Here is a 25094-nt window from a genome sequence, read left to right on the forward strand (position 1 = left end):
TATTCTTCCACCCACTGTAATGATGACTCAGCAAACTCTATTCTAACATCACAGTGATCTGGTGACAATGCTTGGACGAACAGAGCCGTATGCTAAATCGGTATCCCTCTGATGTCGGCTCGAGGACTTCGTGGGGCTTTGCGCAAACGCCACAACAGCGCTTGGTCTAACCCTTCAGCGACAACTTTCTGTGAGGGCGAAGCACCCCTTTCATAAGTAACAGATCCTGCACGCAACAAATTCGCATGCAGTCTCTTTAGTGTTTTCACGTCCAGAACCGTGCGTCTGTCCCTCTCCAGTCTCTACCACTACATGCGATTGCCATTCTTCCATACCAGCTGCAATCCGATCACGGTCAGAAATGTGTAGTCTCTGAGCCGTCTTCACTTAATTCGCGGTTAGAGCTGCAACAAACAAGAGATACGTAACAATTAGATAATGACATAGAACAGAGCATTATATGATTGTAGAGTGACTTTACAGAAAGAAGTTGCAATCATTCTTGGGACTTATTAACTGTTACCGTCAGTTCATAAAAGGATTTGCAGGTATTGCCAGACTGTTGACGCAATTGCTAAAAAGGGTACTAAATCTGTGTGATCAGAAGAGTGCCAGCACGCTTTTGTGGAGCTAAAAGAAGCTTCAACGCCACTCCGATGTTGGTATTTCTGGATTTTAATACAGAATTTGCTATGTCATGCGATGCATTTGGCTGCGTGTTGTCACAAGAGGTAGAAGGTGTACAAAATTCGGTTGCTTACTCATCAAGGCAACTAAATTCCGCAGAAAGAAATTATTCCATAATGGAAAAAGGGATGTTGAGCCATAATTATGGAATCACTTATTTCAAATGTTATCTGTTCGGTAAAAAGTTTATAGTAATAACAAATCATGCGGCATTAAAATGGTTGTCACTGTTAAAGGATCCTTCCGGTAGGTTGACACGATGGGCAGTAAGACTAAGCGAATTTGATTTCGAAGTTATGCATAAAACATGGAAGAAGCACGGAAATGCAGATGGCTTAAGTAGAAAAGTAGCAGCGTTACACATTGGGGGTAATAATGAGCATAAGGAATGGCAAGCTGGACAAAGAGCGGATGCCAAATGTAAGCAGTATTTTGAGCAGTCACAGTTTTGAATGCAGGGTGGGTTGTTATACAGAGAAACCAAGTTGAGACAGCGGGTAGTGGAACAGCGAAGCTAAGGAATATGGTGGTACAAGAAGCTCATGATCACATATTAGCGGGTCACAGATTTGCAGATCGACCGACAGAACAAAGGCGGAAAGGTATTGCTGGAGTAATAGGCTGACAGATGCAAATCAGTATGTGTGGAATTGCATGCATGTCGCAGAAGTATAATAAGTATATACTATCATAAAGCATTTTTCACAGCACATAGAAATGATCGCAATGCCAGACCAGCACACAGCAACAGTGACACAAGCATTTGTGAATAATTCGATATTGAAGTTTGGACTGTGTGAAACAATAATAACAGACCAGGGAACTTCCTGTCAGATCTACTCAAGAAACTGTGTAGGTTACTGAATGTGAAGAAGTTAAGGAAGAGTCCTCTCCATCTACAGGCTAATGCAAGAACTGGAAGAGTGTCATGGGACAATCGGGAAGATGGTTGGATTCTACATTGCCTCTCATCACACCAACTGGGATATCTATGTAATGTACGCTGTCTCCGCCTACAACTCAAGGCAGCATACGAATACAGGATTTCGGCCATATAAAAGAGTATATGATCGTAAAATGCCATCATTGTTCGACATATTGAAAGCAAAGAAAGGGATGACTGGACAGTCTGTTAAAGAATTTACCAAAGCGATTAGGGACTTTTGGAATAGACTACAGAGGGCAAATACACGAACAATGGAGAAACAGAAAGAGGCTGTGAGCAATATGACAAGTATGCCACAGTATAATGTTGGTCAGTGGTGATGCTGTGAGCTTCGTATACGCCGAAGGGAAATTCTAAAAACTTTTTTGCAAAGTATCAGGGGCCATAGAATGTGGTAGAGACTACGTCGCCAGTAAATATTATGATTCCGTTTTCGATGGAGTCTGGAAGTTATTCCAGGAATAGGAGATATTGACCAGAAATCGAGAGTGAGCAGAAAGGTATAGGAAAATAAACAAGAGGTTTTAAATGAAACGATGATGAGGAACCTGTATGGATTAAGGCCTAGTAGATAGTCATTTAATATTTTTTGTAGGTTAGGTATAGATTTAGTTCAATTAGTATAAGCAGCTATGGAGCTACAATGAATTTAAGGGGGAGGAAAGTAATAGGTATTTCTGCCTGTAGATGAGGTTTCGATAAGGAGGTATTAGATAACACACAACTACTGTGACACTGCCTAGGGCGGTAATGCGGTATGCCAGAGTGATCAGGGAACTACAAAACAAGGTACAAGTCTTAGCTAGGGAAGTAGTAATGACAAAATGATTGCAGTACGTAGAAGACAGTGTTTCGGAAGCATGAGGGAAAGTGATTGAACTACAAGAGGCTATGCAGTAGGCAGTAAGAGGCCAGCAAGAGATAAATTTGCTGTAAACAAAGCACTACTTAGAGAGTCTAAGGAAAGTTCAGGAAGAACTACCTCTGGAGTTGAGGTTGGATTTACAGCCCGAGCTACCACACCGGAATTTGTTTGACAAGAAGCAGCTATAGTTTTAAATCATTATAGCTGAAATCGTAGTTATTTGCGTATACATGGTGGGTTACTGCGGGCGTTTGATTGTTTTCCTCTACTTTATCGAATTTACACATCTTTAGTACATTAAAACTCACATTGGTTAACTTTTGTCCTTTTCTTTCACTTCATCTACTTCAAGAACATACTGTATATTCCGTATTCCTAGAACATTAACTTCACATAATTCGCTATTGGAGCCATTTCAAAATAGGTAAAAAATTAAATTTCAAAAGTTAACTCATGATGCATATACATTTTCGTCACTATTAAAGTAAAAACTATATGACTTTCTACAGTACTGTTTTAAGAATTTTGATAATTTGCTTGTCCTAATAGAAATTGTTTTGTAAAAAATTTTGCTTGACAACAATGTTTTCAAAACGATTCTTTTTTTATATTAACGCGTGTTTACTCAGAAAATAATTATAATTGTGAAACCTTCAAAAAACTAAATTTGTGTGTCATTGAGAAGCCTTAGAAGATATTTCATTTTCGTAGGGTTGCTGCATAAATTGTTTAACACATTTCTTATCCCATTTATCAATGACGTATCAGGTTCAATTCCATTACAATTGTGACTATGAAAATGTTATAATCGTGGATGAACAAAGCTTTCAGTCACATATAAATCTGTATATTATTGCAGATCTGGCTAGATTTCAGTTACATTATGCCATCATCAACGCTAAAAGTAATTTGAACTTTATTTACCAGGAAGCATTTAGGTGTTTCCCACTTCAAATATTATAAGTTAAGACAAACAAGTCGTTTAGTAGCGATTAATTCAGACCTAGAAAGCTTGCATGTGCACTTGTTGCTAAAATAACTTTGACACGCCCATAACGCAGTTCTCACTAGGGATTCTGTTCACAATTGTACACAGCCAGTCACAGCGTCCATTATATTAACTTCAGGTGCCCCTGTACTTGGTGCCATTTCATTACAAATTGCAACATACACTGAATCCACACAAAATATGTAAACTCAAAATATAAATTATTACACTGATATTATTGATACATTATTAAAAATCTAAATTTGATAACAAGAACCAAATTGAAATATTACAGAAGTGGAGTATAGAAAAAGCATTGCTTTCTGTATCATGAAACAAGTAAACCAAGCTTTACACGTTTGATGCAAAAGAGGCTATGAATAAATGTTTTAAAAATCGCTGTCACATACTATTTAAAACAAATACGTTTTTGCACTTATCAGAAATTCTGCCTGTTAACACAACTCATAATGAACCCACTGGGTTACAGTGTCATAGTGCTATGAAGAAATGACATGTGCCAGAGCGCATAATAAAGGGCTAGTTGACAACTTCAACATTAGTTCAATGATATTAACATTGCAGTTGAAGCTGTTGCGTAGAGTTTGGGAAAAAAAATAATACAATATTCGTCAGTGGCAACTTATTCTCACTTGAAAAACTAACGAACGCTACTATATAAGGAGGAAGATAGAATGTGAACACATTTACTTTTCCTCATTCCGAACAAACCCCTCGCTAATACCTGCTTGTACTGCCTCACTTCTCTCACCTCAGCGTTTATCAAGGTCTTTGACTCCATCTTCTCCTTTCAGATCCACCGACATCGGCTCAAACATCATGTGGTTCCTATTACCCCGTTTGGCTTCCATCCTTCCTTCTCTGTTGACGATCAACTCCTGTGCCTCACGTACCTCCTATTCCAACAGCTCAACAACCGTAAATACTACATCATTATCTCCCTTGACTTGGAGGAAGCAGATGACCACATATTGCATTCCAGTCTCATTTTCAAACTCCAAACTTATGCATTTTCAATAAACTATGACCACCTTCTTGGATCCTTCCTACCCAACCACCCAGCCCACACCTTCTACCCCACTGCATGATTTCCCGAAGGTTCCATTTTCCCTTGTCTCCTTACCTCCCATACACTGCCAACATGCCAAAACCACCTCCTCCGCCCACCTTCTTCAGTATGGTGATGACATCACTTTCTCCAGCCTCTATCGTACGCTTCAGAAATCGCAACGATCCCTCAAACTCCACCGTAATCAGTCTACCTCCAGGTGTACCCAATGGCTCCATAAGATTAACCCCTCCAAAACGCCAACAATAATTATAGGATGCACCACCTGCACCTTCCGTCACCACGACTTCTGTCTCACTATTTCCGATCATCCTACTCAGCTATCTAACTCACTAAAATACCTTGGGCTAACTTTCCACTGACAACTGATGTGGAAAACTAACCTACTCCATCTAACAGAAAGCCCACAACAGACTGAAAGTACTAAACCTGCTAACCAGTTGTGCATGCAGACGACACCCCTCCAAGGTCCTCACACAAACAAATCCCTGATTTACCACGTCCTCTGCTACGCAAATGTTGCATGGATGTTTGCACCATGCAAGTTCTATAAGTCTCTTCACATCCTCGAATGTCAGACTTATCTGTCTCACTATCCATATCTGCTTACTTTCCAACAATCATCCTTTACCAAATCATCATATTCCGATTTCTCCTCACTCACATTGGACACCTACAAAGCACTTGTGCCATGCCCAAACTCGACTGCAACAATCCTATTGTGTCCCCTCGCCTTTCCAATCCTAGTGTGTTGCCGCACCTCAACCTACACGTCCCACTGTACCCTCCAACTGCCCACCATCCACGTCTTCTCCCAAAGAAATTTCAACTGTCGGTCCTGGACTACAAAGTCCACCTAACATACACCCAGTTTACCAACACTGAATCTACTCCATTCTATCCACAATCCCAAGGGCTCCCTCCTCAACCTCTTCCAATATCACACCTCTTTGTCTTCTACATCCCTGTCGCTCCTCACTCCCTTTTCCTTTCAGGTTTCTAGATTCCAGTAAGGCCCATGGTCTAGGGGTAGCGTCTTTGATTCATAATCAAAACGTCTTCGGTCCTGGGTTCGATCCCCACGACTGCCTAAATTTTGATAAATAATCAGCATTGGTGGCCGAAGACTTCCGGCATAAGAAGTCAGCCTCTTTCTGCCAACGGCCTTGTCAAAGAGGGCGGAGGAGCGGATAGAGGTTCAGGGCACTCTCTTGTCCTAGGGGTGGGAAGTTGCCCCTAAAGGCGGAAGAATCAGCGATGATCAACGACATGAGGATGCAGAAGGCAATGGAAACCACTGCATTAAAGACACGTAACGTGTGTCCACAGGACATGTGGCCTGTATTTGAAGAAGTGTCATGATGATCTCTCCATTGGCAAAAGATTCCGGAATAGTCCCCCATTCGGATCTCTTGGAGGGGACTGCCAAGGGGGAGGTTACCATGAGAAAAAGATTGAATAATCAACGAAAGGATAACGTTCTACGAGTCGGGGCGTGGAATGTCAGAAGCTTGAACGTGGTAGGGAAACTAGAAAATCTGAAATGGGAAATGCAAAGGCTCAATCTAGATATAGTAGGGGTCAGTGAAGTGAAGTGGAAGGAAGACAAGGATTTCTGGTCAGATGAGTATTGGGTAATATCAACAGCAGCAGAAAATGGTATAACAGGTGTAGGATTCGATATGAATAGGACAGAGGGTGTGTTACTGTGAACAGTTCAGTGACTGGGTTGTTCTAATCAGAATCGACAGCAGACAAACACCGACAACCATAGTTCAGGTATACATGCCGACGTCGCAAGCTGAACAGATAGAGAAAGTGTATGAGTATATTGAAAGGGTAATGCAGTATGTAAAGGGGGACGAAAATCTAATAGTCATGGGCGACTGAAATGCAGTTGTAGGGGAAGGAGTAGAAGAAAAGGTTACAGGAGAATATGGGCTTGGGACAAGGAATGAAAGAGGAGAGAGACTAATTGAGTTCTGTAACAAGTTTCAGCTATTATTAGCGAATACCTTGTTCAAGAATCACAAGACGAGGAGGTATACTTGGAAAAGGTCGGGAGATACGGGAAGATTTCAATTAGATTACATCATGGTGAGACAGAGATTCCGAAATCAGATACTGGATTGTAAGGCGTACCCAGGAGCAGATATAGACTCAGATCACAATATAGTAGTGATAAAGAGTAGGCTGAAGTTCAAGACATTAGTCAGGAAGAATCAATAGGCAAAGAAGTGGGATATGGAAGTACTAAGGAATGACGAGATACGTTTGAAGTTCTCTAACGCTATAGATACAGCAATAAGGAATAGCGCAGTAGGCAGTACAGTTGAAGAAAATGGACATATCTAAAAAGGGCCATCACAGAAGTTGGGAAGGAAAACATAGGTTCAAAGAAGGTAGCTGCGAAGAAACCATGGGTAACAGAAGAAATAATTCAGTTGATTGATGAAAGGAGGAAGTACCAACATGTTCCGGGAAAATCAGGAAAACAGAAATACAAGTCGCTGAGGAATGAAATAAATAGGAAGTGCTGGGAAGTTAAGACGAAATGGCTACAGGAAAAATGTGAAGACATCGAAAAAGATATGATTGTCGGAAGGACAGACTCAGCATACAGGAAAGTCAAAACAACCTTTGGTGACATTAAAAGCAACGGTGGTAACATTAAGAGTGCAACGGGAATTCCACTGTTAAATGCAGAGGAGAGAGCAGATAGGTGGAAAGAATACATTGAAAGCCTCTATGAGGGTGAAGATTTGTCTGATGTGATAGAAGAAGAAACAGGAGTCGATTTAGAAGAGATAGGGGATCCAGTATTAGAATCGGAATTTAAAAGAGCTGTGGAGGACTTACGGTCAAATAAGGCAGAAGGGATAGATTACATTCCATCAGAATTTCTAAAATCATTGGGGGAAGTGGCAACAAAACGACTATTCATGCTGGTGTGTAGAATATATGAGTCTGGCGATATACCATCTGACTTTCGGAAAAGCATCATCCACACAATTCCGAAGACGGCAAGAGCTGACAAGTGCGAGAATTATCGCAGAACCAGCTTAACAGCTCATGCATCGAAGCTGCTTACAAGAATAATATACAGAAGAATGGAAAAGAAAATTGAGAATGCGCTAGGTGACGATCAGTTTGGCTTTAGGAAAAGTAAAGGGACGAGAGAGGCAATTCTGACGTTACGGCTAATAATGGAAGCAAGGCTAAAGAAAAATCAAGACACTTTCATAGGATTTGTCGACCTGGAAAAAGCGTTCGACAATATAAAATGGTGCAAGCTGTTCGAGATTCTGAAAAAAGTAGGGGTAAGCTATAGGGATAGACGAGTCATATACAATACAGTATGTACAACAACCAAGAGGGAATAATAAGAGTGGACGATCAAGAACGAAGTGCTCGTATTAAGAAGGGTGTAAGACAAGGCTGTAGCCTTTCGCCCCTACTCTTCAATCTGTACATCGAGGAAGCAGTGATGGAAATAAAAGAAAGGTTCAGGAGTGGAATTAAAATGCAAGGTGAAAGGATATCAATGATACGATTCGCTGATGACATTGCCATCCTGAGTGAAAGTGAAGAAGAACGGAATGAACAGTCTAATGAGTACACAGTATGGTTTGAGAGTAAATCGGAGAAAGACGAAGGTAATGAGAAGTAGTAGAAATGAGAACAGCGAGAAACTTAACATCAGGATTGATGGTCACGAAGTCAATGAAGTTAAGGAATTCTGCTACCTAGGCAGTAAAATAACCGTGACGGACGGAGCAATGAGGACATCAAAAGCAGACTCGCTATGGCAAAAAAGGCATTTCTGGCAAAAGAAGTCTACTAATATCAAATACCGGCCTTAATTTGAGGAAGAAATCTCTAAGGATGTACGTCTGGAGTACAGCATTGTATGGTAGTGAAACATGGACTGTGGGAAAACCGGAACAGAAGAGAGTCGAAGCATTTTAGATGTGGTGCTATAGACGAATGTTGAAAATTAGGTGGACTGATAAGGTAAGGAATGAGGAGGTTCTACGCAGAATCGGAGAGGAAAGGAATATGTGGAAAACACTGATAAGGAGAAGGGACAGGATGATAGGACATCTGCTAAGACATGAGGGAAAGACTTCCATGGTACTAGAGGGAGCTGTAGAGGGCAAAAACTGTAGAGGAAGACAGAGATTGGAATACGTCAAGCAAATAGTTGAGGACGTAGGTTGCAAGTGCTACTCTGAGATGAAGAGGTTAGCACAGGAAAGGAATTCGTGGCGGGCCGCATCAAACCAGTCAGTAGACTGATGACAAAAAAAAAAAAAAAAAAAAGATTCCAATATCAGCCGTACCCCAACCTCCTTGTCCCCCACAGGCACCCCTGTCGCATCACCACCTCTTACCAGACCTCATCACCGACACTTCCTTTTCTTTCATCTGTCCTGTGACTGTTTTGATGCGGCCCGCCACGAATTCCCCATGTGGCAACCTCTTTATCACAGAGTGGTACTTGCAACCTACATCCTCAATTACTTTCTGGGGGTATTCCAATCTCTTTCTTCCTCTACAGTTTTTGCCTTCAACAGCTCTCTCTAGTACGAAGGAAGCCATTATCTGATGTCTTAACATACACTATTTGATGAAAAGTATCTGGACAACCCCCAAAACATATGTTTTTCATATTAGGTGCGTTGTGCTGCTACCTGCTGCCAGGTACTCCATATCAGCGACCACAGTAGTCATTAGACATCGTGAGAGAGCAGAATGGGACGCTCTGCGGAACTCACTGACTTCCAACGTGGTCAGGTGACTGGGTGTCACTTGTGTCATACGTTGAACGCGAGATTTACATACTCATAAACATCCCTAGGTCCACTGTTTCCGATGTGATAGTGGTACTTGCAACCTACATCCTCAATTACTTTCTGGGGGTATTCCAATCTCTTTCTTCCTCTACAGTTTTTGCCTTCAACAGCTCTCTCTAGTACGAAGGAAGCCATTATCTGATGTCTTAACATACACTATTTGATGAAAAGTATCTGGACAACCCCCAAAACATATGTTTTTCATATTAGGTGCGTTGTGCTGCTACCTGCTGCCAGGTACTCCATATCAGCGACCACAGTAGTCATTAGACATCGTGAGAGAGCAGAATGGGACGCTCTGCGGAACTCACTGACTTCCAACGTGGTCAGGTGACTGGGTGTCACTTGTGTCATACGTTGAACGCGAGATTTACATACTCATAAACATCCCTAGGTCCACTGTTTCCGATGTGATAGTGGTACTTGCAACCTACATCCTCAATTACTTTCTGGGGGTATTCCAATCTCTTTCTTCCTCTACAGTTTTTGCCTTCAACAGCTCTCTCTAGTACGAAGGAAGTCATTATCTGATGTCTTAACATACACTATTTGATGAAAAGTATCTGGACAACTCCCAAAACATATGTTTTTCATATTAGGTGCGTTGTGCTGCTACCTGCTGCCATGTACTCCATATCAGCGACCACAGTAGTCATTAGACATCCTGAGAGAGCAGAATGGGACGCTCTGCGGAACTCACTGACTTCCAACGTGGTCAGGTGACTGGGTGTCACTTGTGTCATACGTTGAACGCGAGATTTCCACACCCATAAACATCCCTAGGTCCACTGTTTCCGATGTGATAGTGAAGCGGAAACGTGAAGGGACACGTACAGCACAAAAGCGTACAGGCCGATCTCGCCTGTTGGCTGACAGAGACCGTTGACAGTTGAAAGGGGTCATAATGTGTAATAAGCACACATCTATGCACACCATCACACAGGAATTCCAAACTGCATCAGCATCCACTGCACGTACTATGACAGTGAGGCGAGAGACGAGAAAATCTGGATTTCATGGTCGAGCAGATGCTCATAAGCCACACATCACGCCGGTTAATGCCAAACGACGCCTTGCGTGGTGTAACGAGCATAAACATTGGACGATTGAACAGTGGAGAAGCGTTGTGTAGAGTGACGAATAACAGTACACAATGTGGTGGTCCAATGGCAGGGTGTGGTTTTGGCGAATGCCAAGTGAACGTCATCTGCAAGCGTGTGTAGCGCCAACAGTAAAATTCGGAGGCGGTGATGTTACCGTGTGATCGTGTTTTTCATGGAGGGTACTTACACCACTCGTTGTTTTCCGTAACACTATCACAGCACAGGCCTACACTGATGTTTCAAGCCTCTTCTTGCTTCCCACCGTTGAAGAGCAGTTCGTGGATGGCGATTGTATCTTTCAACACGATCGAGCACCTGTTCATAATGCACGGCCTGTGGAGAAGTGGTTACACGACAATAACGTCCGTATAACGGATTGATCTGCACAGAGTCCTGACCTGAATCATATAGAACGAACACCTTTGGGATGTTTTGGAACGCCGACTTGGTACCTGGCCTCACCAACTGACATCGGTGACCTCTCCTCAGTGCAGCACTCTGTGAAGAATGGGCTGCCATTCCCCAAGAAACTTTCCAGCACGTACCTGAACGTAAGCCTCCGAGAGTGTGAGCTGTCATCAAGGGTAAGTGAGGCCCAACACCATATTGAATTCCAGCATTACCGATGGAAGGCGCCACGAACTTGTAAGTCATTTTCAGTCAGGTTTCCGGATCCTTTTGATCATACAGTGTCTGTAATATCATCCTGTCCCCTCTCCTTGTCAGTGTCTTACACATACTACTTTCAGATTCTGCGCAGAAGCTCCTCATTCCTTACCTTATCAGTCCATCTAATTTTCAGCATTTGTTTGTAAAACGACGTCTCAAATGCTTCGATTCTCTCTTCTGTTCCGGTTTTCCCACAGTCCATTTTTCAGTACCATACAATGCTATGCTCCAAACGTACATTCTCATGAATTTATTCCTCAAATTAAGGCCTATGTTTATACTAGCAGACTTCACTTGGCCATGAATGATATTTTTCCAGTACTAGTCTACTTTTGATGTCCTCCTTGCTTCGTCCGTCATTGCTTATTTTGTTGCCTAGGTAGCAGAATACCTTAACTTCATCTACTTCGTGACCATCAATCCTGGTGTTACGTTATCTCAGTCCCAATTCTGCTACTTCTCATTACCTTCGCCTTCCTTCGATTTACTCCCAGCACATATTCTGTACTGGTTACACCGTTCATTCCATTCAGCAGATCGTGTAATTATTCTTCACTTTCACTCACGACAGCAATGTTATTGGCGAATCGTATCATTGATACCATTTGACCTTGAATTTTAGTCCTACCCTTTTTAATTCGAGCACTTCGCTCATGGTCGTCCACTTTTATTATTCCCTCTTGACCCTTGTACATACTATACATCCCTATACCTTAGCCCTATTTTTCTCAGAATTTCGAACACCTTGCTCCATTTTACATTGTCGAACGCTTTTTCCAGGTCGAAAAATCCTGTCTTGATTTTTCTTTAGTCTTGCATGCGTTATCAATCCCAACTTCCGAATTGCCTCTTGGCGCCTTTACCTTTCCTAAAACCAAATAGATCGTCATCTAACTTATCCTCAGTTTTCTTTTCCGTTCTTCTGTATGTTATCCTTGTCAGCAACCTGGACGCATGAGCTGTTAAGCTGATTGTGCTACAATTCTCGCAGTCTTCGGAATTGTGTGGATGATATTTTTCCGAAAGTTAGATTGTTTGTCTCCCGATTCATAAATTCTACACACCAAAGTGAATAGTCGTTTTGTTGGCACTTACCCCTAAAATTTTAGAAATTCTGATGCATTGTTATCTATTCCCTCTGCCTCATTTGATTTTAAGTGCTCCAAAGTTCTTTCAAATTCAGATTCTAATACTTGATCCTCTATTTGTTCTAAATTGACTCTTGTTTCTTCTTGTATCACATCAGTCAAATCTTCCACCTCATATGGATCTTCAGTGTAGTCTTTCCACCTATCCGCTCTCTCCTCTGCATGTAACAGTTGAGTTCCCGTTGTACTCTTAACGTTACCACGCTTGCTTCTAGTTTCAGCGAAAGTTGTTTTGTCTTTCCTATATGCTGAGTCAGTCCTTCCGACTCTCATTTCTTTTTCGATTTCTTCACATTTTTTCTGCAGACTTTTCGTCTTAGCTTCCCTGCACTTCCTATATGCTTCATTTCTCTGCGTTTTGTATTTCTGTATTCCTGAATTTCCCATAACATTTATTCTTGCTTCTTTCATAGATCAATTGAAGTATTTCTTCTGTTACTCAAGGTTTCTTCGCAGTTACCTACTTTGTACCTATTTTTTCTTTCCAACTTCTGTGACTGCTCTTTTAGAGATGTCCTTTCCTCTTCAGCTGTACTGCCTAATGAGATATTCCTTATTGCTGTATCTATAGCATAGCATAGAGAACTTCAAGCGTATCTTTTCATTCCTTTGTACTTCTGTATCCCACTTCTTTGGGTATTGATTCTTCCAGAGTAATCACTTCAGCCTACTATCTCATCAGTACTAGTTTGTGATCTGAGTCTATATGTGCTCCTGTGTACGCCTTACATCCAGTAAATGATTTCGGAGTCTCTGTCTGACCACGATGTAATCTAAATGAAATCTTCTCGTATCGCCCGGCCTTTTCCAAGTATACCTCCTCCTCTTGTGATTATTGAAGAGAGTATTCGCTATTACTAGCTGAAATTTATTACAGAACTCAATAAGCCTTTGTCCTCTCTCGTTCTTTGTCTCAAGTCCATATTCTCCTGTAACTGTTTCTTCTACTCCTTCCCCTACAACTGCATTCCAGTCTGCTGTGACTATTAGATTTTCGTCTCCCCTTACGTGTTGTATCTCCCTTCAATATCCTCATATACTTTCTCTATCTCTTCATCTTCAGCTGAATTATCGTTGTCGGTGTTTGTCTGCTGTCGATTGTGATAACAAGGGCATCACTGAACTGCCCACAGTAACACTCTGCCCTTCCTCTCTATCCATAACGAATCCTCCTCCAATTATACCACCTTCTTTTGCTGTTGATATTAGCCTATACGTATCTGACCAGAAATCGTTATCTTCTTTCCATTTTACTTCACTGACTCCTACCATATTTAGAATGAGCCTTTGCCTTTCCCTTTTCAGATTTTCTAGTTTCCCTACCACGTTCAGGCTTCTGCAGGCTTCTGGCAATCTATGCCACGATTCGTAGAACGTTATCCTTTCGCTTGTTATTCAATCTTTTTTTCATGGTCACCTTCCCCTTGGCTGTACTCTCCAGGAGATTTGTATGGGTACTATTCCGGAATCTTTTGCCAATGTCCTGTGGATACACATTATCTGTCTTTAGCGTAGTGGTTTCCACTGTCTTCGGCATCTTCATGCCGTTGATCATTGCTAATTCATCCGCCCTTAGGGACAGTTCCCCACACCAAGGACAAGGGAATACCCTGAAGCCTTGTCCGCTCCTCCGCCCTATTTGACAAGGCCGCTGACAGAATGGGGGTGACTTCTTATGCCGGAAGTCTTCGACCACCAATGCTGATTATTAATGAAGCTGTGGCGGGTTTTGAAGCCAGGACTGGAGACGTTTTAATTCAAGATGCTACCCCTAGACCACTAATCAACTACCGCTGTCTTATCTCCCTCTACAGCCATCTTCCTTTTCATTAACAAAAAACCATCCCACGGTAGGTCCTTTTCCAGTTTTAGGGAAAGTGCAAAATGCTCATTTTTAAGAGTCAGTGTTTCTTCTGTTGTGTTCAGTGTTTATCAAGTGTTATTTCAAGTGTTTAATGTTCTTCGAGTATTTTAACTGTGCTGTCAGTCCATTCGTTTATCACTATTTTTCAACCATTCATGAAGACAGCGTTATGTCTTACAAGATTACAAACATCACCATAAAAATAATTAAATTCATGGTAAATATGTCTCCCTGTTTTGTGTTCACTGTCTGAGTTAGTGAATTCATTTCCAAAGTGACGAGGCAGAGGAACGTAATTTCGCTGCCCGTGTGATCGAAAACGAGTTTAGCGTTCCGATCATGTGCTCGCTTTTGATGGAGAAGGGCCGATTTGTGGACCTACTGGAAAAGATGGAGATATCACTGGTCCGTGAGCAGGTACGAATGAGAAGATTCCAATTTTGGGAGCTGTTTAAAATGACCCTGTGTGCTGGTGAGGCCAAGACCCTGCAGAGATATGAATCCGCCTGCTATTTTGCTCCCTATATAAGAGGGCGTAGTGAACTGCTGAGTCCGAATGTGCGGACTTGGTGTCTCTAAGCTCTGGGCCATGGCTTCGAGTCTGTGCCATATAATACCCACCTCTCACTGCCTGAGCATGGCGAATACTGTCGCTGTTTGTCAGCCTGTGCGAACATATGACTGTCACTGTTGTTGTCCCTCCCCCCCCCCCCCCCATCCATCGCTCAGTGTTGGCACACGACAATGACATAATACATATTGGAGTTCGTGGTTTAATCCTGCCTGACCCAGTGACGCTGAGCTTATCAGTGGTGCTAGGCTGGGCCATGTACTGCCCATCCATTGCTCGCCACCTGGCACCACCTATGGGTTTGTGCCTGCTGCCGCTGTGTTGACAACAGCACCTTGGCAACAGTTGTTGATAATTCTTCTGGGTTATATGGCTGTGGTCCATGGAATTCTTCTGTTCCTAACGTTTCGTCCAATACTACGTTGGACATCTTCAGAGGTATGGCTAGTCCTGCTAAGTCCTGCAGACCTGCAGTCCTGCAGGACTCAGCAGGACCAGCCATACCTCTGAAGATGTCCAATGTAGTATTGGACGAAACGTTAGGAATAGAAGAATTCCATGGACCATGGCCATATAACCCGGAAGAATTATCAACAACAGTACCATCCGGTCGTGAAAGCCTTCATTGTATGACCTTGGCAACAGTCGCTATCTCCCGACCACGTCCGAAACACGCCGCGCTTCTGAGGGGCTACTGCCAATGTCCGCACACTTCACTGGCTGTGGTCGCCTACATCACAGGGGCCTTTGGCGGCATTTCGGATGTCACCACCGATGTAATTGTTACGGAATAAAGACTTATACGACCAGTTTTGTTTCTTTGACGGGTCACAACTTAACACCTGCGACCAAACCACAGGAGCCACGTCCTAGGAAGAGAACTATCATATTTCACGGCCCGCTTCACCTGCCACCATAGAGATCGTAAACATCGACAACTATTATAGAAAGGGAGAAAATCGACAGGTAGGGGAAGAAAATTATTACATACGACGTATTCATATAATGCGTAATGGCTCAGAACAAGTGAAACTACATTAAAGGATGAGTCAGTTTCAAGACATTCTGACAAACATGGAAGACAATGTGTCCCTCTATGCGAAGTCTACCGGCAGAATGAGAGATAGTAATCTGGAGACACTCTTTTAATTATTACTTTCATAACCAATTAATGAATGAGAGAACCCTCTGAGTGACATGTGTTCTGCTGGCACGTCCGACAAAACGACACCACTCGTGATGAGGCGGCTGCGTTGCAGTGGGCGACAGGTTGGCAGTTTGAGACGGTCAGGGAACGTGTCCAGACGGCCAAAGTAGTTAAGGAAACATCTCATGAGAAGCGCTAAATCCGGGTTCGAGTCTCGGTCCGACACAAGTTTACAGCTTTCACTGCTGCATTACCACAATGCCCTGTTCGGTACCACAATGTCCTGTGTGGCTGGAGGTTGCGAACTCCCATCCATCCCTTCCCTTGGATTCTCCATTTACTATTACATGTAAATGACTGCGAGAGCACTCTAGGTATCTAACAGCTGTTTTAGTGCGGATGTGGATTCCCAGTGGATGAACAGAAATGAAGAGCATAATAAAAACATATGAACGACGTAAATTTTGCCTGAGTCTTAGCACTATGCATTATTACTTGGTTTGTTGTTTGGTTACAAATGCAGAGTCGAACTGACTTTTATCAAATTACTTTTGGCCGTTTACACAGCTGCAAGAGAGTTAAACTAATAATTTTACATCTTTGTTCTTCTAATATGAATCGGTTTGTTTCAGCTCCAAATCATTAATACTTATCTCCTTTTACATGATCTGTAACACTGTGCACAAAATTTCGTAAAACTGGAGACTTCTCTTTGTTTTCTTGCTCCTGTCCTAATTGCACCTAACACCTAGTCGTTTGTAAATCAAGGTTTTCTTTTGTAGCTCTCTTTTTCTTTAGAGAATTTCTTGATCCCTTCATACCTAAGTTTCCCTAATCCTCAGGAAGAAGTTCTGACACTGCTTTCAGGCAGCTCCACCAGCAAAATATGGCTTGCCAACCGACTGTTTCTAATCTAAATCCTGCACGAAAAGACTGTTTATAACGTCCCCTTATGAGTGGTACTTCGGCAATGAACTGCTCAATTTAGAACGTTGTGTCCAGATAGTAACAGGGTCGAGCTATGAACTTCTGCCTTTACGCCCAGCAACTGAACTCGCTGCATTGCTTATAATGAGAATTATTAAACCAAACAAGTAGCAATAAAACTGAATAATAATCATAATTGTTAAAAGCGTTATTCTGATGAATAAATTGATGCAGACGACAACAGAAGGTTTCACCTAAATGCACCGATTTATTTAGTAAGTCAAACATTGAAACTGTTAAGAATGGTAACCCTAAAATAAATTATTAAAACGTGAACAATTTTTCACATGCATTTAAGCTTGCATGTATGTGAGATTAGAATGGCAACAGAATCCCGAAATGCTATGTAGATATCACTGCTATGCGAAAAACACAGTTCTATTCCGCTTAACTGAACACAACTTGTTGCCAGCTCATAAATACTTAAAGTTCACTTAAGGCAGCCGGCCGGGTTGGTCGAGCGGTTCCCGGCGCTACAGTCTGGAACCGCGCGACCGCTACGGTCGCAGGTTCGAATCCTGCCTCGGGTATGGATGTGTGTGATGTCCTTAGGTTAGTTAGGTTTAAGTAGTTCAAAGTTCTAGGGGACTGATGACCTCAGAAGCTATGTCCCATAGTGCTCAGAGCCATTTGAACCATTTTTGAACCACTTAAGGCAATCAACATATTAACACACATGCGAATTTTCAAGCAGATTTTCGTACTACACCTAGCTTGAATTGTAAAAGTGAAATCTCAGTAAGTTAAAGTTCAACATTGCACATTATTTGACGTTCACAAAATGTTAACGTTCCACGCAGTTGGCACAGGCTGAGTACCACACCACTCGGAAATTTTATATGTGCAAACGAATATTAAAGTATTCAGGTGTCTACGTGCAGCCAAGAAACCAACACTTTAGCGCCTAAAAGGTCCCCAAGCCTACCCTGTACCAAACTTGACATACAAGTCCCCTATTCATTCGACAGAAAGTGTCTTCCAGCTCAACTTTCCCCCGAATCCTTCCTTGCTCCCAAACGCCATTCCACGAATAAGAATACGCCAACGCTTCTATGCTCGGACGAACAAGAACATTCGCTCCCCCACCAAAAGAGCATAATTTACTCAGAGTTTATAAAATGGACCACCATTTTCGTGATAGCGATTTTGCAAATTAGGCACATGACTTAAATGAAAAATCACTTTTATCGGTTCTACAGAGATCAAACGAAATAGTCTGCATAGAAAAGTACAGACAAAACTAATTAATCACGGATATAGTGCATAAGCGCTTAAAACAAATAATAAAGAATACACGTTAAAACATACACCGGAGAGTCAAAGAAAGAGATACACCTGCCCAATATCGTGTAGAGCCCTACGAGCACGCAGAAGTGCCGCATCACAGCGTGGTATGGACTCGACTAATGTCTGAAGTAGTGCTGGAGGGAACTGAGCGGAAGTGTTTAATCTCAGAAGAGAGTTCCTGTAACTATTCTGAAGCGAAGCAGTTCTGGACGTGTGGGGTGTCGCGTTGTACTGTTGGAATTGCGCAAGAACGCACAATGCGCATGAATGGATGCAGGTGGTCAGACAGGATGCTTACGTGTATGTCATCTGTCAGAGTCGTATCTAGTCGTATCTGGGGTCACATATCACTCCAACTGAGCACGCCTCACACCATTACAGAGCCGCCACTAGCTTGAACAATCGCCTGTTGACATGCAGGGTCCATGGATTCATGAGGTTGTCTCCATACCCGTACACATCCATCCGCTCGATACAATTTGAAACGAAACTCGTCCGATCAGGCAACATGTTTCCAGTCATCAACAGTCCAACGCCAGTGTTGACAGGTCCAGTTGAGGCGTAAAGCATTGTGTCATGCAGTCATCAAGGGTACACGAGTGGGCCTTCGGCTCCGAAAGGCCATATCGTTGATGTTTCGTTGAACGGTTCGCACGATGACACTTGTTGATGGCGTAGCACTGAAATCAGCAGCACTTTGCGGAACGGTTGCAACTGTTGTCAAGTTGAACGACACCCTTCAGTCTCGTCTTGCAGGACCATTTTCCGGCCGGACAGATGTCGGAGATTCGATGTTTTACCAGATTCCTGACGTTCATGGTTCACTCTTGAAATCGTATCAAGGGAAAATCCCCACTTCATTGCTACCTCGGAGATGCTGTGTCCCATCACTTGTGCACTATAACACCACGTTTAATCTCACTTAAATCTTGATAAGCTGCCATTGTAGCAGCAGTAACCGATATAACAGCTGCGGCAGACAAATGTTCTCTTATATAATGGTTGCCGACCGCAGCGGTATATTCTGCCTGTTTACATATCTCTGTATGTGAATAAGCATGCCTACTGTCTTACGAATAATTTTCCGTTTTTAAGTTACAAGGGTTTTTCTAACGTTGGCCTACTAACCTTTCAGTTACACAACTCAGAAACAGCTAATAAAGCGTGACTAGGGAATCGCCACACTACTTTCATTTGCTGTGTTAGTGTGGAGTATCAGATGGTGTAACAAAAAGATATAAAAACATACGTACATCCCTATTCTAAATTATAATGCCGTGTCGATGCAACCATTCTCATGTAAGAAGCACAATAACTCAAAAAAATTGTCTACAGATGCGTGGCTTTCAGGGATGATGTTTAGAGTCCTAAGTTATCGTCCAATACCTTGCTTATAAAGCATTTAGCAGTTCTTTAATTTTAAATGACTTTTACTATGATAATATAACTTCCCTGATTTTAGTGATATTTGTAATAATATTCTCTCAATAGATCCACCTCAGTGCTTTGAGTATGCTGGTACGTATGGATCTGCGCTATGATGAAACACTGAATTATCACAGAATTAAAAAGTATTTGAATGTAGCCGTCTTTCATACTGTAGCAGAAGCCACCATTGCATACATCTCGTATATTGGACCATGTTGCAGCTGGCTAGAAGCTCATCCTGTCCTGCAATTTCCTCAGCAAAAACCGTCGCTTAGCTGCTGGATACCATCCTTATTTTGACGAGCGTGGCTTACCGCAAAAGCCCCTTTCGTCGAATCACGCATCTGCTTATGTCGGCCAAGAAATCCAACGTTCCAAATTTCACGTACCAAATTTCACATACCAAATTTCACACATTGATCTGGCCGAATTCTTACCAATATGTTGGTAATCTAATAAAATTCTGATATCTTCATTGCACCTCTAGTCTTTATTTTTGTTATATACTATTTCTAGTATGGTACTAATCTCTCCCATGTCCTTCTTCATCTCATCTACCCATTTGTTCTACTATCCCCATTAGATGTTCAGACACTTACAACATTCGTTTTCGCATTTTGACTCTAGTCTTTCTGGTACTTTTAGAAGCCTTTTTCTTTCTCTGGTTCTCTGTGGTGCTAAATTTTCCCTCTCGATTCTACTATAACACCCTATACAACTTTTATTATTAAGATGTCATTTATTTGTAATACAGGATTCGGATATAATTTTTTAAAAACTGTCTCTGGTCATTTGTTTCCCTTGTACAGTTTCAATACGTTTCAAGTGACGCTGGGGACCATCAAACTGTACTCCTTCGACTGGGAGGACAACTTGGAGCGCGTTTACAGCCGCGAGGGTGTAGTCCACCCTTCCTACACGAGCGTGTCTCTCAAACATGACGTGGCTGTTGTCCTCCTGAAACCCGAAGTAGCCCTAAGCTGTAAGTTTACATTCGACGGAAGATATGATTCTTCTGTTTCTTTGGTTTTATTTATTTATTTGTATATTTCAACTGGTCATATCAGTCACATCGGACTAGGGTTTCACACACAAGTATTTTTTCATCTTAGTTACCTAATAAATAATGATAGTTTTAATATGACAAACAGTAATCAAATGCTTTTAATACAAATGAAATGACTGGATTGCATATAGGGACAATGTGAATAAAAACACTCACTAAAAACTAATAAAGTTAGTACTACCAGTACTGTTACTACTACTGTTGTTGCTGCCGCTGCTGCCTAGTAATGATAATATCACTCATGAACACTTTTAAATGTGTAGAAAAGTGACATTTTGTGATATAGCGTGTTCTGGGGGACAGAAATGTAGGTAGACTGCACATGCTAATAGCTCTAAATGAGGAAGCTATGGTTGGAAAGAACGATGTGATAATGTAACGAGTGCATACAAGGACAGAAGTACACGTTATTGTTGTATCAGATATCTGTTTTGTTCAGACATGAGTGTTAAATTTGAGGGGTGTATGTTGGCTGGTTACTGTGACGCCATTGTGTCACGTAGATGCTGGTTTGATATACACTATGGATTTTCCGACTGTGCTGTTGGTAACACGCTTAAGATGGAACTTGTTGCAGTTATTGGAGCTTATCCTCACGAAGTAATCATTATGCCTCTAGTTAGTTTGCTGTCCGATTGTGATTTTAGCTTATGTGAAGTGCTATTTCAGTCCCCTGAGTGGAAAAATAAGATCAGCTTATGACATATCTTTTGATAGAACCAAGAAGGTGAGCTCATGTACCTGACTGAATAGTCTTCAAGGGTCATAGAATTAATGATAACATCAACTGATACTGCTGGTTTCTATTTCATTTTAAATGTTTGTAGAATTATGGGAATAACGTTGAATGAACTCTACAAAACTATTTCGATAATTAGATAGCTCGATTTTATTGGCCCTCTTAACTCTGGTTTTATTTAGTTATGGGACAGACTTGGGAGAAATGGTCTCATAACATTACACCTTCATGCCGTTTCTTTAAATTTTTGCTGATGCAATTGTCCTCAAAACTTGTTAAAGCGTGAATGCATGAAGGAAGTTAGATATGTGTGATTGAGATTATGTGCTTACTGGAGGCACTGTTTTGGCCATGAATTTTTCCAAGAGTACAGGTAAACATTTTATTCTGATCCTAACTAACTTCAGGCACTCACTCACTTAGTCCGACGGCGTCGTTACCAAACAATACAGGGTTGCTTAATGCACCACCTCACAACTTATTCAACCCTCTTTACAACTCTCATTACGGTTCAGCCATTAAATTGGTTCACATTCAGACTAAATGAATTTATAAACAATGTACAGCGTATCAATTATTGAACAATGTGATATAAAATCGTCATATGTTCTGAACGGTTTACGTTAGGACGTTCAAACTGTACGGTTAACCGCGGGGCGTGACGGGAATTAATATGGTTTATGTTAGCTACGAAGCCAACTTTAATTTGGATGGGTTCGTCAATAAGCAAAATTCGCGCATTTGGGGGATTGAGAATCCGTATTTCGCCACCGGGAGGTCTCTTCACCCTCAACGGGTGGCTGTATGGTGTGCAATGTCCAGTCACGGAATAATAGGTGCGATGTTCCTTGGTGGCACGGTGACTATCAAACCGTACGTGAAGGTTTTGGAAGATGATTTCATCCCCATTATCGAAACTGACCCTGACTTCGACAAGATGTGATTCATGCAAGATGGAGCTCGATCCCGTCGAAGCAGGAGAGTGTTCGATGTTCTGGAGGAGCACTTTGGGACCGCATTCTGGCTCTGGGTTAGCGAGAGGCCACTGGCATGAGCCTCTCCTGGCCGCCATAGTCTCTTGATCCGAACTCATGCGACTCCTTTTTGTGGGGCTGTATTAAAGGTAAGGTGTACACCAATAACCTCAAAACCATTGATGAGCTGGAAACAGCCATTCAGGAGGTCATCGACAACAAAAATAGCTCTAAGCACTATAGGACTTAACATCTGAGATCATCAGTCCCCTAGACTTAGAACTATGTAAACCTAACTAACCTAAGGACATCACACACATCCATGCCCGAGGCAGGATTCGAACCTGCGACCGTAGCAACCGCGTGGTTCCGGACTGAAGCTCCTAGAACAGCTCGGTCACCGGTCGGCTCATCGACAGCATCGATGTTCCGACATTTCAGCGGGTCATGTAGAATTTCACTATTCGTCTGCACCACATCATCGTCAATGATGGTAGGCATATCGAACATATCATTACCTAAACCCTAATACCTGTAGTGACGTTTGCATCTTGCATAAAGTGTGTGCACACCGCAGTTTGTAACTAATTTACGTTTTTTCCCAATATTTCATTGACTGTCACTCTGTAGTATTTATTTTTATTTATTGCGAAAGCTCTCTCTAAGATTACAAATGTTAGAAATGTAGGTTTGCCTTTTCTTAATCTATCTTCTAAGATAAGTCGTAGGGTCAGAATTGCCTCACGTCTTCCAACATTTCTACGGAATCCCAGCTGATCTTCCCCAAGGTTGGCTTCGACCAGTTTTTCCATTCGTCTGTAAAGAATCATGTTATTATTTTGCAACCGTGACTTATTAAACTGATAGTTCGATAATTTTCACATCTGTCAACATCTGCTTTCTTTGGGATTGGAATTATTATATTCTTCTTGAACTCTCATAAATTTTGTTCACCAGATGGTAGAATTTTGTCAGGGCTGGCTCTCCCAAGACTGTCAGTAGTTTTAATGGAACGTTGTATACTCCCAGGACCTTGTTTCGACTTAGGTCTTTCAACGCTCTGTCAAATTCTTCACGAAGTATGTTATCTCCCATTTCATCTTCATCTACATCTTCTTCCATTTTCATAATATTGCCCTCAAGTACATCACCCTTGTGTAGATAGGCCTTCTGTATACTCCTTCCATCTTTCTGCTTTCCCTTCTATGTTTAGAACTGCTTTTCCATCTCAGCCCTTCATATTCATACAAGTAGTTCTCTTTTCTCCAAAGGTCTCTTTAATTTTCCTGTAGGCAGCATTTATCTTACCCCTAGTGAGATAAGCCTCTCCATACTTACATTTGTCCTCTAGCCATCCCTGCGTACCCATTTTCCACCTGCTGGCGATCTCATTTTTGAGACGGTTGTATTCCTTTTTGCCAGCTTCATTACCTGAATTTTTTTATTTCCTCCTTTCATCAATTGAATTCCATATCTCTTCTGTTACCCAAGGATTTTTAATAGCTCTTGCCTTGTTACCTACTTTATCCCGTGCACCCTTCACTATTTCATCTCTCAAAGCTACCCATTTTCTTTTACTGTATTTCTTTCTCCCATTCTTGTCAATCGTTCCCTGATGGTCTCTCTGAAACTCTTTACAACCTGTGGTTCTTTCAGTTTGCAGTTTCTTCAAGTTGAAACTACAATTCGTAACCAATAGATTGTGGACAGAGTCCACATCTACCCCTGGAAATGTCTTACAATTTAAAACCTGTTTTCTAAGTTTCTGTCTTACCATTATATAATCTGTATGAAACTTTCCAGTGTGTCCAGGCCTCTTCCATGTATACAACCTTCTTTCATGATTCGTAAACCAGGTGTTAGCTATGATTAAGTTATTCTCTGTGCAAAATACCACCAGGCGGCTTCCTCTTTCATTTCTAATCCCCATTCCATATTCACCTACTGCTTTTCGTTTTCTTCCTTTTCCTACTATTGAATTACAGTCCCCCATGACTATTAAAGTTTCGTCTCCCTTCACTATCTGAATAATTTCTTTTATCTCATTATACAGTTCTTCAATCTCTTCGTCATCTGCGGAGCTAGTTGGGATATAAACTTGTACTACTGTGGTAGGCGTGGGCTTCGTGTCTATCTTGGCTACAAAAATGCGTTCACTGTGTCGTTCGTAACAGTTTACCCAAGTTCCTATTTTTTATTCATTATTAAACTTACTCCTGCATTACTCCTACTTGATCTTGCATTTATAACCCTGTATTCACCTGACCAGGAATCTTTTTCCTCCTGCTAGCGAACTTCGCTAGTTCCCAATATATCTAATTTTAACCTATCCATTTCCCTTTTTAAATTTTCTAACCTGCCTGCCCTGTTAAGGGATCTGATTTTCCACACTCCAATCCGTAGAACTTCAGTTTTGTTTCTCCAGGTAACGACGTCCTCCAGAGTAGTCCCCACCCAGATCCGAATGGGGAACTATTTTGTCTCCGGAATATTTTACTCAAGAGACGCCATCATCATTAAACCATACAGAAAATTTGCATGTCCTCGGGAAAAATTACGGCTGTAGTCTTCCCTTGCTTTCAACTGTTCGCAGAACCAGCACGGAAACACCGTTTTGGTTAATGTTAAAAGGCCAGATCACTCAATCATTCAGACTGCTTCCCCTGCAACGACTGAAAA

General features: G+C 41.8%; 1 protein-coding gene across 1 annotated transcript in view; it reads left to right on the forward strand.

The window, feature by feature from the left end:
• The window catches only part of LOC126419432 (brachyurin-like), a 154273-nt gene that overhangs the window by 55321 nt on the left and 73858 nt on the right, over positions 1 to 25094 (forward strand). Inside the window, exon 3 of the mRNA XM_050086621.1 lies at positions 20446 to 20618. Coding sequence (XP_049942578.1) covers positions 20446 to 20618 — 173 coding nt within the window. The remainder of the gene's footprint in view (positions 1 to 20445; positions 20619 to 25094) is intronic.

Source organism: Schistocerca serialis, chromosome 9 (assembly GCF_023864345.2).
Source record: "Schistocerca serialis cubense isolate TAMUIC-IGC-003099 chromosome 9, iqSchSeri2.2, whole genome shotgun sequence".
Taxonomy (NCBI): Eukaryota; Metazoa; Arthropoda; class Insecta; order Orthoptera; family Acrididae; genus Schistocerca; species Schistocerca serialis.